Source organism: Pantherophis guttatus, chromosome 4 (genome assembly GCF_059756535.1).
Source record: "Pantherophis guttatus breed Tessera chromosome 4, ASM5975653v1, whole genome shotgun sequence".
NCBI classification, from domain to species: Eukaryota; Metazoa; Chordata; class Lepidosauria; order Squamata; family Colubridae; genus Pantherophis; species Pantherophis guttatus.
In genome coordinates, this window is record NC_142066.1 from 19,027,513 (window position 1) to 19,044,669 (window position 17,157).

General features: G+C 38.3%; 2 protein-coding genes across 2 annotated transcripts; both read left to right on the top strand.

The window, feature by feature from the left end:
- Positions 1 to 419: 419 nt before the first annotated feature.
- On the top strand, positions 420 to 11,702 carry LOC117673029 (vomeronasal type-2 receptor 116-like). The gene is made up of 5 exons (XM_087893445.1): positions 420 to 661; positions 5,288 to 5,579; positions 6,610 to 7,464; positions 7,888 to 8,115; positions 11,682 to 11,702. The coding sequence occupies exons 1-5, from the start codon at positions 420 to 422 to the stop codon at positions 11,700 to 11,702; spliced, it is 1,638 nt and encodes a 545-aa protein (XP_087749571.1).
- Positions 11,703 to 11,988: 286 nt separating this feature from the next.
- On the top strand, positions 11,989 to 13,717 carry LOC148113839 (vomeronasal type-2 receptor 26-like). Its single transcript, XM_087894459.1, has 2 exons — positions 11,989 to 12,036; positions 12,803 to 13,717. The coding sequence occupies exons 1-2, from the start codon at positions 12,033 to 12,035 to the stop codon at positions 13,696 to 13,698; spliced, it is 900 nt and encodes a 299-aa protein (XP_087750585.1). The 5' UTR covers positions 11,989 to 12,032; the 3' UTR covers positions 13,699 to 13,717.
- Positions 13,718 to 17,157: the final 3,440 nt, after the last annotated feature.

Here is a 17,157-nt window from a genome sequence, read left to right on the forward strand (position 1 = left end):
CAGAACCAAATGAATTGGATAAAATATTAAAAAGTACGGACGAGAAAATGATAACTAAAATTTACAGATACTTAATAAAATATAAATTAGAGGAGGAAACGGTGAAAGAAAATATGATAACCTGGGCAAGAAATATAGGGCACAGCATAGAATTGGATAAATGGGACAAGTTATGGACAGAAAACTACAAGCTGACACTATTGATACCATATAAAGAAAACCTTTACAAGATGTTCTACAGATGGCACCTCCCACCGGCACATCTGGCTAAAATGTTCCCAAATATGTCTCCAATGTGCTGGAAATGCAAGTCACAAAAGGGGTCATATTATCATATTTGGTGGTCTTGCAGAAGGGCGCAACATTATTGGCAGGAAATCAGGAAAATGATTAAAGAAATAACTAAACAGAAGGTCGAAATGAAACCAGAGTTTTTCTTATTTGGAATGACCACACCACAATATAACAAAGAGATGAAGTATCTTATTATTCACATCTTAACAGTGGCATGTATAGCGTACGCTCAAAACTGGAAATCTGAACTTCTACCAACAGAAGAAAAAATAATTGCGAAAATAACGGAATGTGCAGAAATGGGCAGACTTACAAAAGAATTGCAAGAGAAAGACGATGCCGATTACTATTTAGTCTGGCAAAGGTGGTACTCCTGGTTAGAGGGAAAGATAGGACCAACAAATAATACATTTTGTCAATCTAACCAAGAAACACAGACAATGATGTAAGAGGCAAGATAGAATGATGGTGTAGATAAATACCTAGAAGGATTTCTAGAAAGTTATATAAATGTAGTTGATATTTTCATAAAAAAGAAACCTTGGATATGTATACATGTCTAAATAAGTAAACATCTAAAATAGATATGTATAGATAAAAATAGACAAAATAGAAAATAACCACTGATGCAACAGCTTTCAGAAGTCAGTCAATGGACTGAGTTAGTGTTGGTCTGTTTTTTCTTTTGTATTGTCTTAATGTATCCATGTTTGTATGTATTTTTGTTTTCTGTTTTTGTTTAACTTATAAAACCTTAATTTAAAAAAAAAATAGAGGAAGATGCCAGAAGCAGATTGTGTTGCATTTATGTCAGAAGTACCGTGATATTTCCGGGTTGAAAGGATTAGCCTGAGATATCACCATTGCCCAGAGGATGCCCAGTTAGAGGCTCCTTTCATGTCCCTGGCAGAAGCTGGAGTACAGGATGGGATCTCAACCCATCCCATGGCAGCACTTGGGACTCAAAGGTGGGCTTGCTAACCTCATACCCAGCATCCTAACCATGTGAGCCATCATGCTCCTTATATACAGACCATGGTTTATCCATATACCACTATATGGACAGTAGCAAAGGACTCAATTAATACAGCAAGGGAAAAGGCAATAATGAAACACTCCTATATTTTTCACCAAGAAAGCCATATGGAAAAATACTGTATTTTTTGGACTATAAGACACACTTCCCTCCCAAAAAAAGAGTGTGGAAATGTCTGTGCTTCTTATACAGTGAATATTGCCAAAGCCCCACCCACCCGTCGGCCCCCACCTGCTGGCCCCCACCCTTCAGTTCTGCCTCCCAGCAATTTGCCTCCTTACAGTAAACAGCAAACAGCCTGGTCAGCTTCAGCACAACCTGATTTAGCATAAACAGCTGATTGGCAGTTGGATCGGCCTCCTGGAATACTGACAATCAGCAGTTCCAGGCTGCGGGGATCATCGCTACCTATCGCTGCCTCCATGTGCCCCATTTTTGGCCTCCACACATCCTGTTTTACACGTGTCCCATTCACCAGTGATAGGCAGCAGCGATCCCCACCACCTGGAACAGGCCAAAAATGGAGCATGTGGAGGACAAAAAATGGGGGGCACAGAGGCAGCGATAGGTGGCGATGATCCCTGTAGCCTGGAACAGCTGATTGTTGGTATTCTGGGAGGCTGATCCAACCGCAAATCAACTGCTCATGCTAAATCAGGCTGTGCTGAAGCTGACCAGGCTGTTTGCTGTTTGCTGCAAGGAGGCAAATTGCTGGAAGCCTGAGACAGATTTTTTTCCTCTTGTTTTCCTCCCCAAAAGCTATGTGCATCTTATAGTCCGGAGCATCTTATAGTCTGAAAAAATACGGTATATAAAATTGACAATATAATGTAGATTATGAACCCCTTGGGTCAGATGGCATTCAACACGCTACTGAGGAAGAGCTGAAGATCTTTCAAGGATTCATGGTGTTTATAATTAGACTAAATATTTCAAGATTTGTAGGCACAGATGTTGTACAGAACATATGTACAAAAAGAAAAAGAAAATCTAAAATTGCAAACACAGAATTACAGTATTAATGAAGAGCAGAAGAAACATGAACACGGGAAAGCTCAACACAGGGAAACAACTTTAAATTGAAATCTTTGGCATTGGTGAATTGAGATGAGCTTGCACCAGTCACTTCAATCAGAAAATCACACTGTCTGACACTGAGAACATGAAAAACAAAGAAACAGTGTTCTGTTTATAGCTAGTAAAGGTATAGCACAGTGATGGCAAACCTGTTTTTGCGTGTGTGCGCATGTGCCAACACCCATAATGCAATGCCTCCCCCCGCAGGTCCCGCCCTGCACATGCGTGCATGATCCCCCCCCACTCCCCTGCCCCCTGCTCATGCATGCGTGACCCCTCTTTTGGTGCTAGCAGGCCTCCCTGAAGCCTCCTGGGACCAAAAATGGGGCATGTGGGGGTGCTGCACCCCCATGTGCATGTGCATGCACGTGTGACCCCCACCCTTGCATAAGCACATGCAACCCCACCCCACACAAGCAGAGACCCAAAAATCAGCTGGCTGGCAGGAAGCGCACGGGCATGCGCAGTGGAGCTAATCTGGCCGTCGGCTTGTGTGCCCTCAGAGAAGGCTCCATGTGCCAACTGTGGCACGCGTGCCATAGGTTTGCCATTACGGGTATAGCAGAACAGTTAATGTCTACAATACAATCAATGATCAAATAATATGAACAACATTTCATGGATATGAAGAACAACTATTCACATTTATTGTCAACCATTGATGCCAGTGGGGTGGGGTAGGGGCATCCCACTTATTGAAAGCAAAGGTTCACATACATATGCCACACAAAAGTATGTAACTCTGGATCATTTTCCTCAATAAATAAATCTATAAAGCATTCAACACATTTGTTTAACTGTGTTCCCTTTACATAATTTAGGACTTACGTGGAAAACCGATGAGTGAGGGAAAGCTAGGGAAATGAGTAATGTGGCCTAATGGAGTGATCATAGCTAGCATGCCAGGTGTAGTACCACAGTGTTCTCCTCATTACTGCAGGACTTGGAAAACAAGAGATAGTGGAAAGACCACTTTGAAAATGCTCATCTGCTTTTTGGGAGAACCTAACAGGTTCAATCCCCATTCCTGAACTCCATTTACTATTTGTTCTATCTTGCTATACTTCCTTTTAGAACTTAAGTGATTTTTATATCACTACTTATCATGTAAGGCAAAGGTTAAGGTTTCCCTGTCAGTCATGTCCAACTCTAGGGCACGGTGCTCATCTCCTTTACTTGGTCAAGGGCTCCAGCATTGTCCAAAGATATTTGCATGGTCATGTGGCCAGTATGGCTATATACCAAAGGCACACAGAATGCAGTTACATTCCCACTGAAATGGTACCTATTAATATGCTCATATTTGCATGCTTTGGAACATGCTAGTGGCCAGGAGATGGGGCAAGTAATGGGTAATAGTAGTAGTATCATGATAGACCATATATTATTAATAGTATCATGCTATCATGTTGTTAAGAGTAAGAAAAATGAGTTCAATAAATATATTTCCACAATTGTTTTCTCTATTTTTTTCTTCTGTATATATGACCTTTCACTCTCCCATTTTCTACTTAATGTCTTAGTTTCAAAAATTCATAACAATGCAGAAGTTCTACTGAGACATAATAAACATGTTTCTCTCTGGTGTTTTTCAAAGTACTGCAAGTAATATTATTGATTACTCATTAAGTATAGTCATTGTCCCTTCTTCTCCACGCCACAAGGGCATTCGAACAGACACTGACAAAACTGTGTCTCTAGATTAAAACATTACATTGCATTAATCTCTGCTCAGAAATACAGAACTACATGTAGGGGTGGGGGGGGGGAAGGATTTGTGTTTGAACTGATATTTCCTTGTCTTAATTCCAGAGAATGGCTTAACTGTAGGTAACATCAATGGGCGGCCAACCCAACTCCTCATCTGAATGATAAAATAGGAAGTACTGTTTAATATCTACTGTACAATGGCCATATGTTATAGTGAGTTGGTTATATTCAGAACATTAATTTTATTCTTTTTTCCTAACATAATATTAATCTCTTCTGCTTACAACTGCAAACTCAGTAGTCCTCTCTCAATTGTTCACAAGTATTATCAGCCTGGAGACTTAATCATTGCTGCAATTATTTATCAGGTCTTCTTTCTTTCAAATGAGATCACATTTCAAAGCTTTCCCTCTCATGAAGTGCTTGATCAATATCTGTAAGTATCCTCCTGCTGCTGCTTCTCCTCCTGCCTCTCTTTCCTGCGATACCACCTGTAGTATTTTTCTACTGAACCATATCAGTTGCTAGTTAGTCAGTAATCAACTTCCAATGTCCGTATATAGCCATTTTTAATTACAGAACTCATAGAAATACCTCCTTTAATACAGAAATTCAAATTGAGACAAATTGATTTGACTTATAAATTATATGAATTTTTCTTCAGGAGACTTCCTTCCTTCAATAAAGTCCTCTGTTAAAAGTAAAAAAATCCAGGGTTGAACATGCCTTCAGGTTAATCCTGATTTTTTTTTTTCCTCCTGTTTCATCTCACTCAGAAAAGAAGCAGGAAATCCCTAAGTGCATTTGACAATTTTTTTTCAGACTTTTCAAGTCTACAGTAGTGTTGAAAAATTGAACTGACTTCCCACTGTTAAAAATCACAGACAAAATATAGATAGAACTGAAATTCAATGTTACTTTGAGATCTAAGTTGATCCTGGAAGAGAGATTTTACAATGAATTTGACAGTTCGCCAGAAGAAGAATCTAAAATACAGAAGAAAGCAGGCTACAAATGTTTTCTCAGTACAATGTTAGCTTATCTCCCTTCCTCATCACTGATTCCTTAAATCAAAATGCATAAGCACTAGATCCATAACATTAAAAATATCAACTGTCTGAATCTGAAGCAGCAACATTTGATGCCATTTGTATGTAACTCTCATTGAAGGTTCCTCACTCAAAATTATCAACATGCTTTGGCTTTGGCATTTGCTGTAAAGGAGATCAACGAACATTCTGGGATTTTACCCAACGTTAGCCTTGGTTTCCACATCGCTACCAATTATCTTGAGGAATACACTACTTCTCTGTTAACAATGGAATTTTTATCTACAAAAGATAAATTTATCCCCAACTACAAGTGTAATGACCAGACCAATACGGTAGCTATCATTGGAGGACCCCAGACTAAAACCTGTCTCAACATGGCAACCACTCTGTGCAACTACAAATTTCCCCAGGTGAGAAGAAATGTGGAGCAAGATGGAAAGTTCATGAGCTAGTTGCGATTTTCAGATGTTGGGTCCTCATGATAACTCCTATGAGAAAGATTCCAGAGGCAATATAATGACAAGCATATCACCAAAGGCCAGTCACTTCTTTGCTTCATGACCAGAATTAAACATCCATAACCCTTACTGTATAACTCTTACAGTTCTGGGCTGCATAAACAGAGGGATAGAATCAAGATCATGTGAAGTGTTAATACCGCTTTATAATGTCTTGGTAAGGCCACACTTGGAATATTGCATTCAGTTTTAGTTGGCACAATGTAAAAAGGATATTGAGACTCTAGAAAGAGTGCAGAGAAGAGCAAAAAAGATGATTAGGGGACTGGAGGCTAAAACACATGAAGAACAGTTGCAGGAACTGGTATGCCTAGTTTAATGAAAAGAAGGACGAGATGAGACATGATGGCAATATCCAATATCTCAGGGGTTGTCACAAAGAAGAGGGAATCTAACTATTCTCCAAATCACCTGAGGGTAGAAAAAGAAGCAATGGGTGGAAACTAATCAAGGAGAGAAGCAGCCTAAAACTAAGGAAAAATTTCCTGACAGTTAGAGCAATCAATAAGTGGAACAACTTGCCTGCAGAAGTTGTGAATGCTCCAACACTGGAAATTTTTAAGAAGATGTTGGATAACCATTTGTCTGAAGTGATGTAGGGTTTCCTGCCTAAGCAGGGGTTTGGACTAGAAGACCTCCAAGGTCCTTTCCAACTCTGTTATTCTATTCTATTCTATTCTATTCTATTCTATTCTATTCTATTCTATTCTATTCTATTCTATTCTATTCTATTCTATTCTATTCTATTCTATGCTATTCCATTCCATTCCATTCCATTCTATTCTATTAAGCCTCTTTCTGTATCTGACTCAAATCCAAGTATTGTATTAAGTTTAAGAAAAAATGCATTCTTCCTTTAATTTTTTAAAATTCCTTTAAAAGTCTGTCTCCTTTCTTCCTATGTCCATATTTCCCCAATTAGATCACATATGGATCAGCTCCTTTGATGAATAATGACCAGGCAGGAATTTTTGTCAAATGGATGTTCCCTGATGAGATCCACCAACTTAAAGGAGTGCTACACTTACTGTTACATTTTGGATGGACCTGGGTTGGGATGATTTCTCTGTTTGAGGAAGACAGGGAGAGGTTTGTTCAAAAGAGTCTTTCCATGTTTTCAGAGAAAGGAATCTGCTTTGACTTTATAGAATGTCTACCCCAAATGATGTATGGTAGTGAAGCTGCTGAAATGGTGGAGAAGGCAGATAAAATATATAAAGTGATCATGTGGAGTACAGTCATTGCAGTGATCTTTAATGCTGAAATTACAAGCATAGTGACATTGAGGATGATGCACTCTGTTTTAGATTCTGATGATATTCCAAAGGAGAGAAAAGCCAAAGTTTGGATCATGACAGCTCAAATGGAGTTCACCTCTATTCTAATGCAAAGACCATTGCCCATTGATTTTCTCCATGGTGCAATTTCCTTTGCACTTCACTCAAAGGAGCTAACAGGATTCCAACAATATATGAAGAAGAAAAATCCAAATTTTGAAAAAGACGATGGGTTTATTAGGGATTTCTGGAAAGATGCATTTGAATGTGCATTCTCCTGCAATATTACAGACGAGAATGCAGAAAGGATCTGCACTGGGGAAGAGAAGCTGGAGACTCTTCCTAATTCTGTCTTTGAGACCACCATTGGTGGACATAGTTACAGTATTTACAATGCAGTCTATTCTGTAGCATATGCTCTGAGGACCTTGCATGCCTCCAAATTCAAAGCGGATCAAAAAATTGATGAGAGAAGATGGAAGCTTCAATCATCATGGCAGGTAATGTTTATGAATACAAATCAGGAATCATGTAATATCATGTAATTATGTAAAAATGTTGGCTTATAGTTTTTTCCCCCTCTTTTCCTTTTGAAAGTGTCTTTATTTCTTTATATTTCATAATTCATAACTGTTCACCTCCCTCCCTTTACAGATAGTTTTGAATGTTCATGGTATTCTCTTACGCAGAAACTAAAAAAGTTTAAAAACCTATTATCTTTTTCAAATGTTATCTGAATAATCTAAACAATGAAGGTCATTTATGCAAAACTGGATGCAATTTGAAAATAAACATAACCTTTTGAAAAAGTTTGAAAAAACCCCCTAACATATGAACTATATTTTATGTATGAAATGCTATGTAAAGTATCTTCAGTTAATATTTATATTTCTTTGTTTTTTGTTTTTTGTTTTTTTATTCAGCTTCATCATTTTTTGCAGCAAGTCTCTTTTAACAACAGTGCTGGAGAACAGGTTTCTTTTGGTCCCAATGGAGAATTGGAAACTGGGTTTGATGTTTTTAATTGGGTCACATTTCCAAACAAGTCCTTTCTGAAAGTCCAAATTGGAAAGATCGACCCCCTGGCTCCCCCAAAAAAGCTCCTCACCATTTCTGCCAACGATGCTGCTTGGCCCCTCATATTTAACAAGGTGTGTCTTATCTTTCACTTTTTTTTGGAAATCATGTATTCATTGATCCACAGAAGTAAATGATTAAATTACAATCACAATCAAACTTGGATTTAACAACCTCACTTTTTTTGTTTGAGGTACATAAACTACTGAAGTATATATAGTGTAGGTGGCTTAAAGTCTAAATGCCTACAGCATTTAATTAGTTCCAGACTCCAGTGCAACATCATCCCAGTACATAGCACACTTGTAATCTCTACTAATTACTCAGTGGGTTACATTACTAAAATGAGCCTCAGACATAGAAAAATACAATAAAATTAGATAAGTTAAAACAGTAAGATAAAATGGGATATGGTAAAACAGAATGCAAAGGTATACAGTATAATGAAAGGAATCCTAGAGATGGACAACAGTCATTGGCAACCTTCAGTCTCAAAAGACTATGGTATTGTGCATCTGGTGTGACTAAAAAGGCCAATTCAAGAGTGGCAATCCCTTCCACACTGAGGCCAAATACATTCTGTCGCCTGCCCTGCCACCAGATTTTGCTGGTTCCGGGACTGCCTCTTTGCCTCAGCCTGCCGAACAAGTCTTCAAGTCTCTTTGAATTGGAGAAGGCCATGCTGCATCTTTAGCCTCCAAGCTGAACGATCAGAGGTCACAGTTTCCGAGTCATTAATGTTCATTCCCAAGGCCTTTAGATCCCTCTTGCAGATATCCTTATATCGCAGCTGTGGTTTTCCTCCAAGGCGCTTTCCCTGCACTAGTTCTCTATACAGGAGATCTTTCAAAATCTGACCATCAGCCATTCTCAAGACATGGCCAAGCCAGTGTAGACATTGCGGTTTCAATAGTGTATACATGCTAGAAATTCCAGCACGTTCCAAGACTGCGCTATTTGGATAACAGTAGGCAGTTAACTTAATTAATTACTTTTACATACAACCTCAATGTGTAATATATAAGATGTCCTTTGTTGGAGAAGCCTGACTATAAACTTAACAGTTCAAGTGACTACATACATATTTGGGCCCTGAAGGAAATAGAATTATTTTGTTTGTTTGAGTCCTAATATATCATTTTTGTGAAGCAATATTTCTATGTATCGAGCCCTTGTTGAGCATATAACAGACAATTGAGTAGCACATCTGAAGTAGTCAGGTGTCTTTAACTACATTAGAAAAAAAGGAGCAGTTAAGCAAGTGTTTCTCCAACCCAGCAAGTATATGAGATGTGAATTTCAACTCCCAACTTCAGCATGATGGTTGGGGAAATAACAGATTAACTTTGGAGGTATTCTAGTCCAACACTCCCTACTCAGGAAACCCTACCATTTCAGACAAATGGTTGTCCAATCCCTTCTTTAAAATCTCCCCGTGTTGGAGGACCCAGAATTTCTGGAGGCAAGCTATTCCACCGATTAATTGTTCTAACTGTCAGGAAATTTCTCCTTATTTCTAGGTTGGTCCTCTACTTGGACCCGTATCCCTCCTGGTTGGTGCTGGCTTCTCGGGAGGTTACACGAGGCTGGCTCCAGGGGATTATTAATGCTTCATTGAGTGAGGATGACTTTTCTGCTGCCTTGAAAGAGGCGATGGTGAAGCCTCTCTGTAAGAAGCCTTCCCTGGACCCGGCAGTGTTAGTAAATTATCGTCCAGTCTCCAACCTTCGCTTCGTGGCGAAGGTTGTTGAGAGTTGTGGTGGTGTGACAGCTTCCCCAGTACCTGGATGAAATGGTTTATCTAGATCCGTTCCAGCCGGGTTTCAGGCTGGGTACAGCACGGAAACGGCATTGGTCACGTTGGTTGATGATCTCTGGAGGGCTCGGGACAGGGGTTGTTCCTCTGTCCTGGTCCTATTAGACCTCTCAGTGGCTTTTGATACCATTGACCATGGTATCATACTGCACCGGTTGGAAGAGTTGGGGGGGCACCATATTGCGGTGGTTCTCCTCCTTTATCTCTGACCGGTCGCAGTCTGTGTTGTCAGGGGGGCAGAGGTCGACCCTGAGGTGCCTTGTGTGTGGGGTGCCACAAGGGTTGGTCCTCTCGCCCCTTCTATTCAACATTTATATGAAGCCACTGGGTGAGATCATCCATGGTTTCGGGGTGAAGTACCATCAGTACGCTGATGACACTCAGCTGTACATCTCCACCCCGGGCCACCCCAATGATGACCTTGAAGTATATCCCAGTGCCTGGAGGCTGTGCGGATCGGGATGGGGAGAAACAGACTCAGGCTCAACCCATCCAAGATCGAGTGACTGTGGTTTCCGGCGTCCCTATATAACCAGTTGGTGCCATCAATGACTATTGCGGGCGAGTCGTTGGCCCCCATGGAGAGGGCTCGCAACTTGGGTGTCCTCCTGGATACATGGCTGTCCTTAGAAGAACATTTGACGGCTGTGGCCAGGGGGACTTTCTATCGGGTTCGCCTGATACGCCAGTTGCGTCCCTTTCTGGATCGGGACTCCTTATGCATGGTCACTCATGCCCTCGTCACTTCCCGCCTGGACTACTGTAATGCTCCCTACATAGGGCTCCCCTTGAGGAGCACCCAGAGGCTCCAACTGGTCCAGGATGCAGCCGCGCAGGTGGTTATGGGAGCGACATGGCGTTCCCACATAACACCTCTCCTGCGCGAGCTGCACTGGCTCCCGGTGGTCTTCCAGGTGCACTTCAAGGTATTGGTTACCACCTTTAGAGCGCTCCATGGCTCAGGACCTCGGTACTTACAAGACCGCCTTCTGCCACCGGTAGCCTCTCACCAGCCAGTACGCTCTCACAGAGAGGGGCTCCTCAAGGTGCCATTGGCCAAATAGTGTCGACTGGCAGCCCCCAGGGGGAGAGCCTTCTCTGTGGGGGCACCTGCCCTTTGGAATGAGCTCCCCCCAGAGATACGGAAGATCCCGGATTTACGCACTGTCCTCTGTGCCCTCAAGATTTTTTTATTCCAACAAGCGGGGCTGGCCTAACTCTTTTTAATTGTTTAATTTTAATTAGAATTTGTTTTTTTAAAATAGGGGTGTTTTTAATTAGTGTGGGCCAAATTTATTTAATATTTTTTAAAAATATTTTTTTTTAAATTGTTTTTTAAATTTTATATTGTATCTGTTTTATCTATGGCTGTTCACTGCCCTGAGTCCTTCGGGAGTAGGGTGGTATATAAATCTAAATCAACTCAAACTCAGACTCCTTGATTAGTTTCCATCCATTGCATCTTATCCTGCCTTCAGTGTTTTGGAGAATTGGTTGACTCCCTCTTCTTTGTGGCAGGCCCTAAGATATTGGAAGACTGCTATCATGTCACCCCTAGTTCTTCTTTTCATTGAACTAGACACACCCAATTTCTGCAACTGTTCTTCGGATATTTTAGCCACCAATCCCCTAATGATCTTTGTTGCTCTTCTCTGCACTCTTTCTATACTCTTGACATCTTTTTATATTGTGGCAACCAAAGCTGGATGCAATATTCCAAGTGTGGTCTTTCTGAGACATTATAAAGTGGCATTAACACTTCACATGATCTTGATTCTATCCCTTTGTTAATGCAGACTATGACTGCATTGGCTTTTCTGGCAGCTGCAGCATTCAGGGAGTTGATGTTCATACCTCTTTTAGTTACTGAGGTTTGAGAAAGAAATGAATTAAAGGATTGTTTTGATGAATTTAAAACAAAAGTAAATGGGGAAATGGGACACTAAGTTTTGATAAGGATGTGAAAAATTTTGGTATATATACCTGATGAAGTGAACACTCCCAACCTATAAGTCCTTCATGTGAAAGAATTCTGATTTTATTTATGAACAGACTTTGCCCCTTTCCATCTGTAATGAGAAATGTCCCTTTGGCTACAGCAAGGTAAAAATAGAAGGCAAATTATCCTGCTGCTACGACTGTAGACAATGTCCAGAAGGGAAGATAGCTGACCAAATGGGTAAGCAAAGAAATATATTTAATATATCAATAATTTAATAAATATAAATGTGGTTGAATTTTTCATCAGTATTATGGCGACTGAAAATCTTGAGCTATCTGATACATGGTATAGATTAGTAATGAAAAACGTCAACTACTTGTTTCTAATTCAAAGGGATATTTAATATGTATGGAGATTCTCAATCTTCCAAAGTGCTTTTTGTCCCAAGGTTGCCTTTTCAAAAGAAAAGTGAAGTCCCTTTTTTCCTTGAAGACATTTTACTTCTCAACCAAGAAGCTTCTTCAATTCTGACTGACTTGCTTCACTCAGAACTGAAGAAGGTTCTCAGATGAGAAGCAAAATGTCTTCAAGGAAAAACATGAAAATCCAGTTTCTTTTTTGAAACAGCACCTTGGATTTTTCTTCTTACTGCTTATAGACATTTGGCAGGTAACCTATGCCTTTTAAAAAAAATTCCAGAAGTCTTTTTATTATATATATTATTGTAAGGTCATTCTCCATCAAATTCAATCTGTGCAACATTTTTTCCTGCCATTTCAACTATCAGCTGGAGAGTAAGTGTCATATAAATGTTTTGAGATAACTGTGTAACTTAAAGAATATTGAAACTGAACACCGCATTATATAAAGAATTTCATTTTAAATTATTTTGAGAAAAATAGTATGAACTCCCAAAATCTTGTTAAATCTAGTGTTATTACTTTTTCATTCTTAAATCCTATAATGGTTCTGTGAAACAGTTTTATTTGTTCTTTTTCCCCAGACTTAGATGATTGTTTCCCATGTCCAGAGGATCAACATCCAAACAAAGGTCGAGATAATTGCCTTCCAAAAACTGTAACTTATTTGAGTTTCCAAGAGCCATTGGGTATTTCTTTGGTAATGATTTCAGTTTCCTTTTCTGTCATCTCAGCTATGGTGTTGGGAATCTTCATTAAACACCAGGACACTCCCATTGTCAAAGCCAACAACAGAAACCTCACCTACATTCTTCTCATTGCTCTCCTGCTCTCCTTCCTTTGCACACTCCTCTTCATTGGGCAACCTGATCAAGTGAAATGTCTCTTGAGACAAAGTACTTTTGGCATCACTTTCTCTATTGCCCTCTCTTGTATTTTGGGTAAAACAACTATAGTAGTTCTTGCTTTCATGGCTACCAAGCCAGGCTCCAAAATGAGGAAATGGGTGGGGAGAAGGATGGCCAACACGATAGTCCTATCTGTCTTCATGGCTCAGTTCACCATCTGTGTAGTGTGGTTGGCAATTTCTCCCCCATTTCCAGATTCAGACATGCACTCCATAGTTGAAGAAATTGTCCTGGAATGTAATGAAGGTTCAACCACAATGTTTTATACAGTACTTGGCTTTATGGGGCTCTTGACTGCTGTCACTTTCACGGTGGCCTTCTTGGCTAGGAATTTACCTGACAGCTTCAATGAAGCCAAATTCATCACCTTCAGCATGTTGGTCTTTTGCAGTGTCTGGGTGACATTTGTTCCCACCTACTTGAGCACCAAGGGGAAATATGTGGTTGCTGTGGAGATCTTCTCCATTTTGGCTTCAGCAGCTGGATTACTGGGCTGCATCTTTTCCCCCAAGTGCTATATCATTATTCTGAGACCTGATTTGAATAAGAAGGAGCAATTAATAAAAAAATAAAACTGATATTTATACCAGATCCCTTGAATGAAGCTTAATTGTTTACTTTCACCATTTAGGGCATTTTTGTTCTGTTTTTGCAGTTTGGGGAGTCTACATTCATCCCTCATATCATCACATCAAAGTGACATACAAGGCAGTAGCTTTATATATATATATAGCGACACAGATATTAAAGTTGCAATAGGTCTATGACAGCATGAGAGATAATGCAGCATTTTTCTAAACATTTTATTTTTAAATTATTCTGATTTTAATGTTAATTTTATTGACTATATTGTATACTGGGCTCTGCACACATTATTCTTAGGAAAGCATCTGCATTTCCTACATCAGATGAGGAGAGCACGTCTTTCTCCTTTTGTCCTGGCCACTTTTTAAAGAGGCATAATTGAGAGCATTTTAGCAAACTGTGTCAATGTTTGTTTGGTGGCAGCAGTTCCTCAGATAAAAATCCCATACAGAGAATAGTAAGGACTTTAATGCAATTGCAGGTGTAGAACTGGATTACAAAAGTAGTAAAGTAGGCTAAAAAGCTAGGAAAACACTTCCAAAACCCTTTTTCAAAATGGCAGAAGAAATAGGTATTCAAGTTGTATGGAGAGAGATATACCCTAAGAAAAACCAATATTTTATTCAAATAGACACATGTCTTGGTCAAGAATAGATATGATATGATGTCACCAGAGTTAAAAATGAAATGTGCAAGAAATAGAAATTGAAACAAGTGTTTGGGCAGACTACAATCCAGTAAAAGTTAAGTAGAAAGTAGAAAGGAAAAAAGAGAAAATTGAGACGTACACTGAATCCATTGTTTGGTAGATGAGAAAGGAACTCTCCATTATCAAAACACTAATAAAAAAATAATAATACAAGATTATCGAGAAAACTCCAGAAGACAGAATAAAACAACATTTGGAGAAAGCTAAACTACCTAACATACCTGAGACAGTGAAAGCCATGTTAAATGAACAAATAACAATGATGGAACTAACAGAAGTGATCAAGAGGCAAATGAGTAACAAAACACCAGGACCAGATGGGCTACCGGCAGAACTTTATAAAGATCTACAAGATGTTTTAGGCCCTTCTGTCTTGGAAGTTTATAAAGAAGTACTGTTAGAAGTGAAGATACCAAATTTGTGGATGGAATATTGATGGTGGAGGTAACAATGAACTACAAACGAATACTTTTGGTAGCAATATATGCACCAAATGGTAAACAATTTTAAATTGCATAAGAAAATGATGGAATTGGAATATGAAAATATTTGTGTGGTAGGAGATTTCAATGCAATTGTAGATGCAGAATTGGATTATAAAAGTAGAAAAGTAAGTAAAAAAGTTAGAAAAAGGCTTCTAAAAACATTTTTTTTAAAATGGCAGAAGAGACAAGTACCCAAGATTTAATATAGAGAAAAGTAAATTCTAAAAGATATCAATACTCATTTTATTCAAATAGACATATGTCCTGGTCAAGAATAGATATGATATGGATGTCACCGGAGTTGAAGTCAAATGTGCAGGAAATAGAAATAGAAACAAACACTTGGGCAGACCATAATCCAATTGGAGTTAAGTGGAAAGGACAAAGTGGAGAAAGTGGAGATGGACATTGAATCAATCAATATTAATAGACAAGGAATTTATACAAAGTATGGAAAAAGAAATGGATTTTTTTCCCCAAAGTGAACAGAAAAGAAGAAACAAAATGTATGGGACACTGCTAAGGCATACACTCGGGGACTAGCTATAACATACACAGGGGAAAAAACAAGAAAAAGAAACCAAATCAAAAGATGTTAGCAGAAGAACACAAGAGATTGGAATTAGAACTACAGAAAGTACCAAACAAGATTTTAAAAAATCAAATGGAACTAATAAAACATAAAATAAACTTACTAGATAAAAAAGAATTGGCACAAAAAATCAAAAATGCTAAACAGAACTTTTTGAAAAAGCAAATACGCCAGGAAGATGGTTAGCATATAAATTGAAAACAGAGAAAGAGAAGAAATTGATACATAGACTGGTAGATAAGAAAGGAACTTTATACCAAAATGAGGATAAAAAAATAATTCAAGACTATTATGAAAAGCTGTAAGAGCAAGAGAAAATTTCAGAAGAGAAAATTAAACAATATTTGGAAAAAGTAGGACTACCTAAAGTACCAGAAACAGTGAAAGTCAAGTTAAATGAACGAATATCAATTATTGCTCTTTTGTCTCTTAATCGATTAGAATTGATTAAGAGACAAAAAAGCAATAAAACACCAGGACCAGATGGGCTGCCGGCAGAATTTTACAAACATTTACAAGATATTCTAGGCTCCTCAATGTTGGAAGTCTATAATGAAGTATTGATTGATGCGAAGGTACCAAATTTGTGGATGGAAGCAAATATTTGATTCTGAAAGAAGACTCAGATTTAATACAGATAGAAAACTACGGGTCATTATTTTTACTGAATGCTGACTATAAAATATACGCTTCAATAAGGGCAGAGAGACTAAAAAGATTTCTAAATGAATGTATACATTCAGATCAAAATGGCTTCTTACCTAAGAGACAGATTAAAAATATGATAATGATTTTAAATGCATATGAATATTATGAAGCACATCCTGGAAAACAAATGGCGTTGATCTTCTTAGATGCACAGAAAGCATTTGATAATGTGAATTGGCAATTTATGTTGTTACAACTAAAATATATGGACTTTAGTGAGAGATTTATTAACATGATAAAGGCAATATACCATAAACAAATGGCAAAGGTGATAGTAAATGGAGATACAACAGAGAATTTTAATATAAAAAAAGGCACAAGACAAGAATGTCCATTATCTCCTTTACTATTTATCTTGACACTGGAAATGTTAAATAGAAATATTAGACAAGATAAAGAAATTAAAGGTGTGGGCATAAAAAAAGGAACAATATAAATTGCAGGTGTTTGCCGATGACTTAGTTTTTATTCTGAAAGACCCACAAGAAAATGGACTTAAACTAATTAGGAAAGTAGAAGAATATGGTGAAGTAGCAGGACTGAAAATAAATAAAGATAAAACTAAAATAATAGTTTAAAATGTCACAGACACTCAGAAAAAAGAACTAATGACGAAAATAGGTAAACAGATAGTCAAGAAATTTAAATACTTAGGAATTCAATTAGCAGTAAGATGTGTAACGATAAGTAAAGAAGATAACTATTATAAATTGGTGCAACAAATTAAAATGGAAAGTGGAAAAATTTACAACTATCATTGATCGGAAGAGTAGCCACTATAACAATGAATATTTTGCCAATATTATTATATTTATTTCAAACAGTACCAATAAAACTGGATTTTTTTTGAAGAATTAAAAAAAAAACAATATTAAAATATATCTGGCAGGGGAAAAAAGCAAGGATAAGTTTGAAAATGTTGCAAGATGCTAAACGTAGGGGTAGTTTTGGG

Coding starts and splice junctions, on each gene's coding strand:
- LOC117673029 (XM_087893445.1), top strand. CDS start 420: ATGAAACCAGAGTTTTTCTTATTTGGAATGACCACACCACAATATAAC. Junction 662..5,287: donor TATTTAGTCTGGCAAAGGTG/GTACTCCTGGTT, acceptor CTCTCATTGAAG/GTTCCTCACTCAAAATTATC. Junction 5,580..6,609: donor GCAACTACAAATTTCCCCAG/GTGAGAAGAAAT, acceptor TTCCCCAATTAG/ATCACATATGGATCAGCTCC.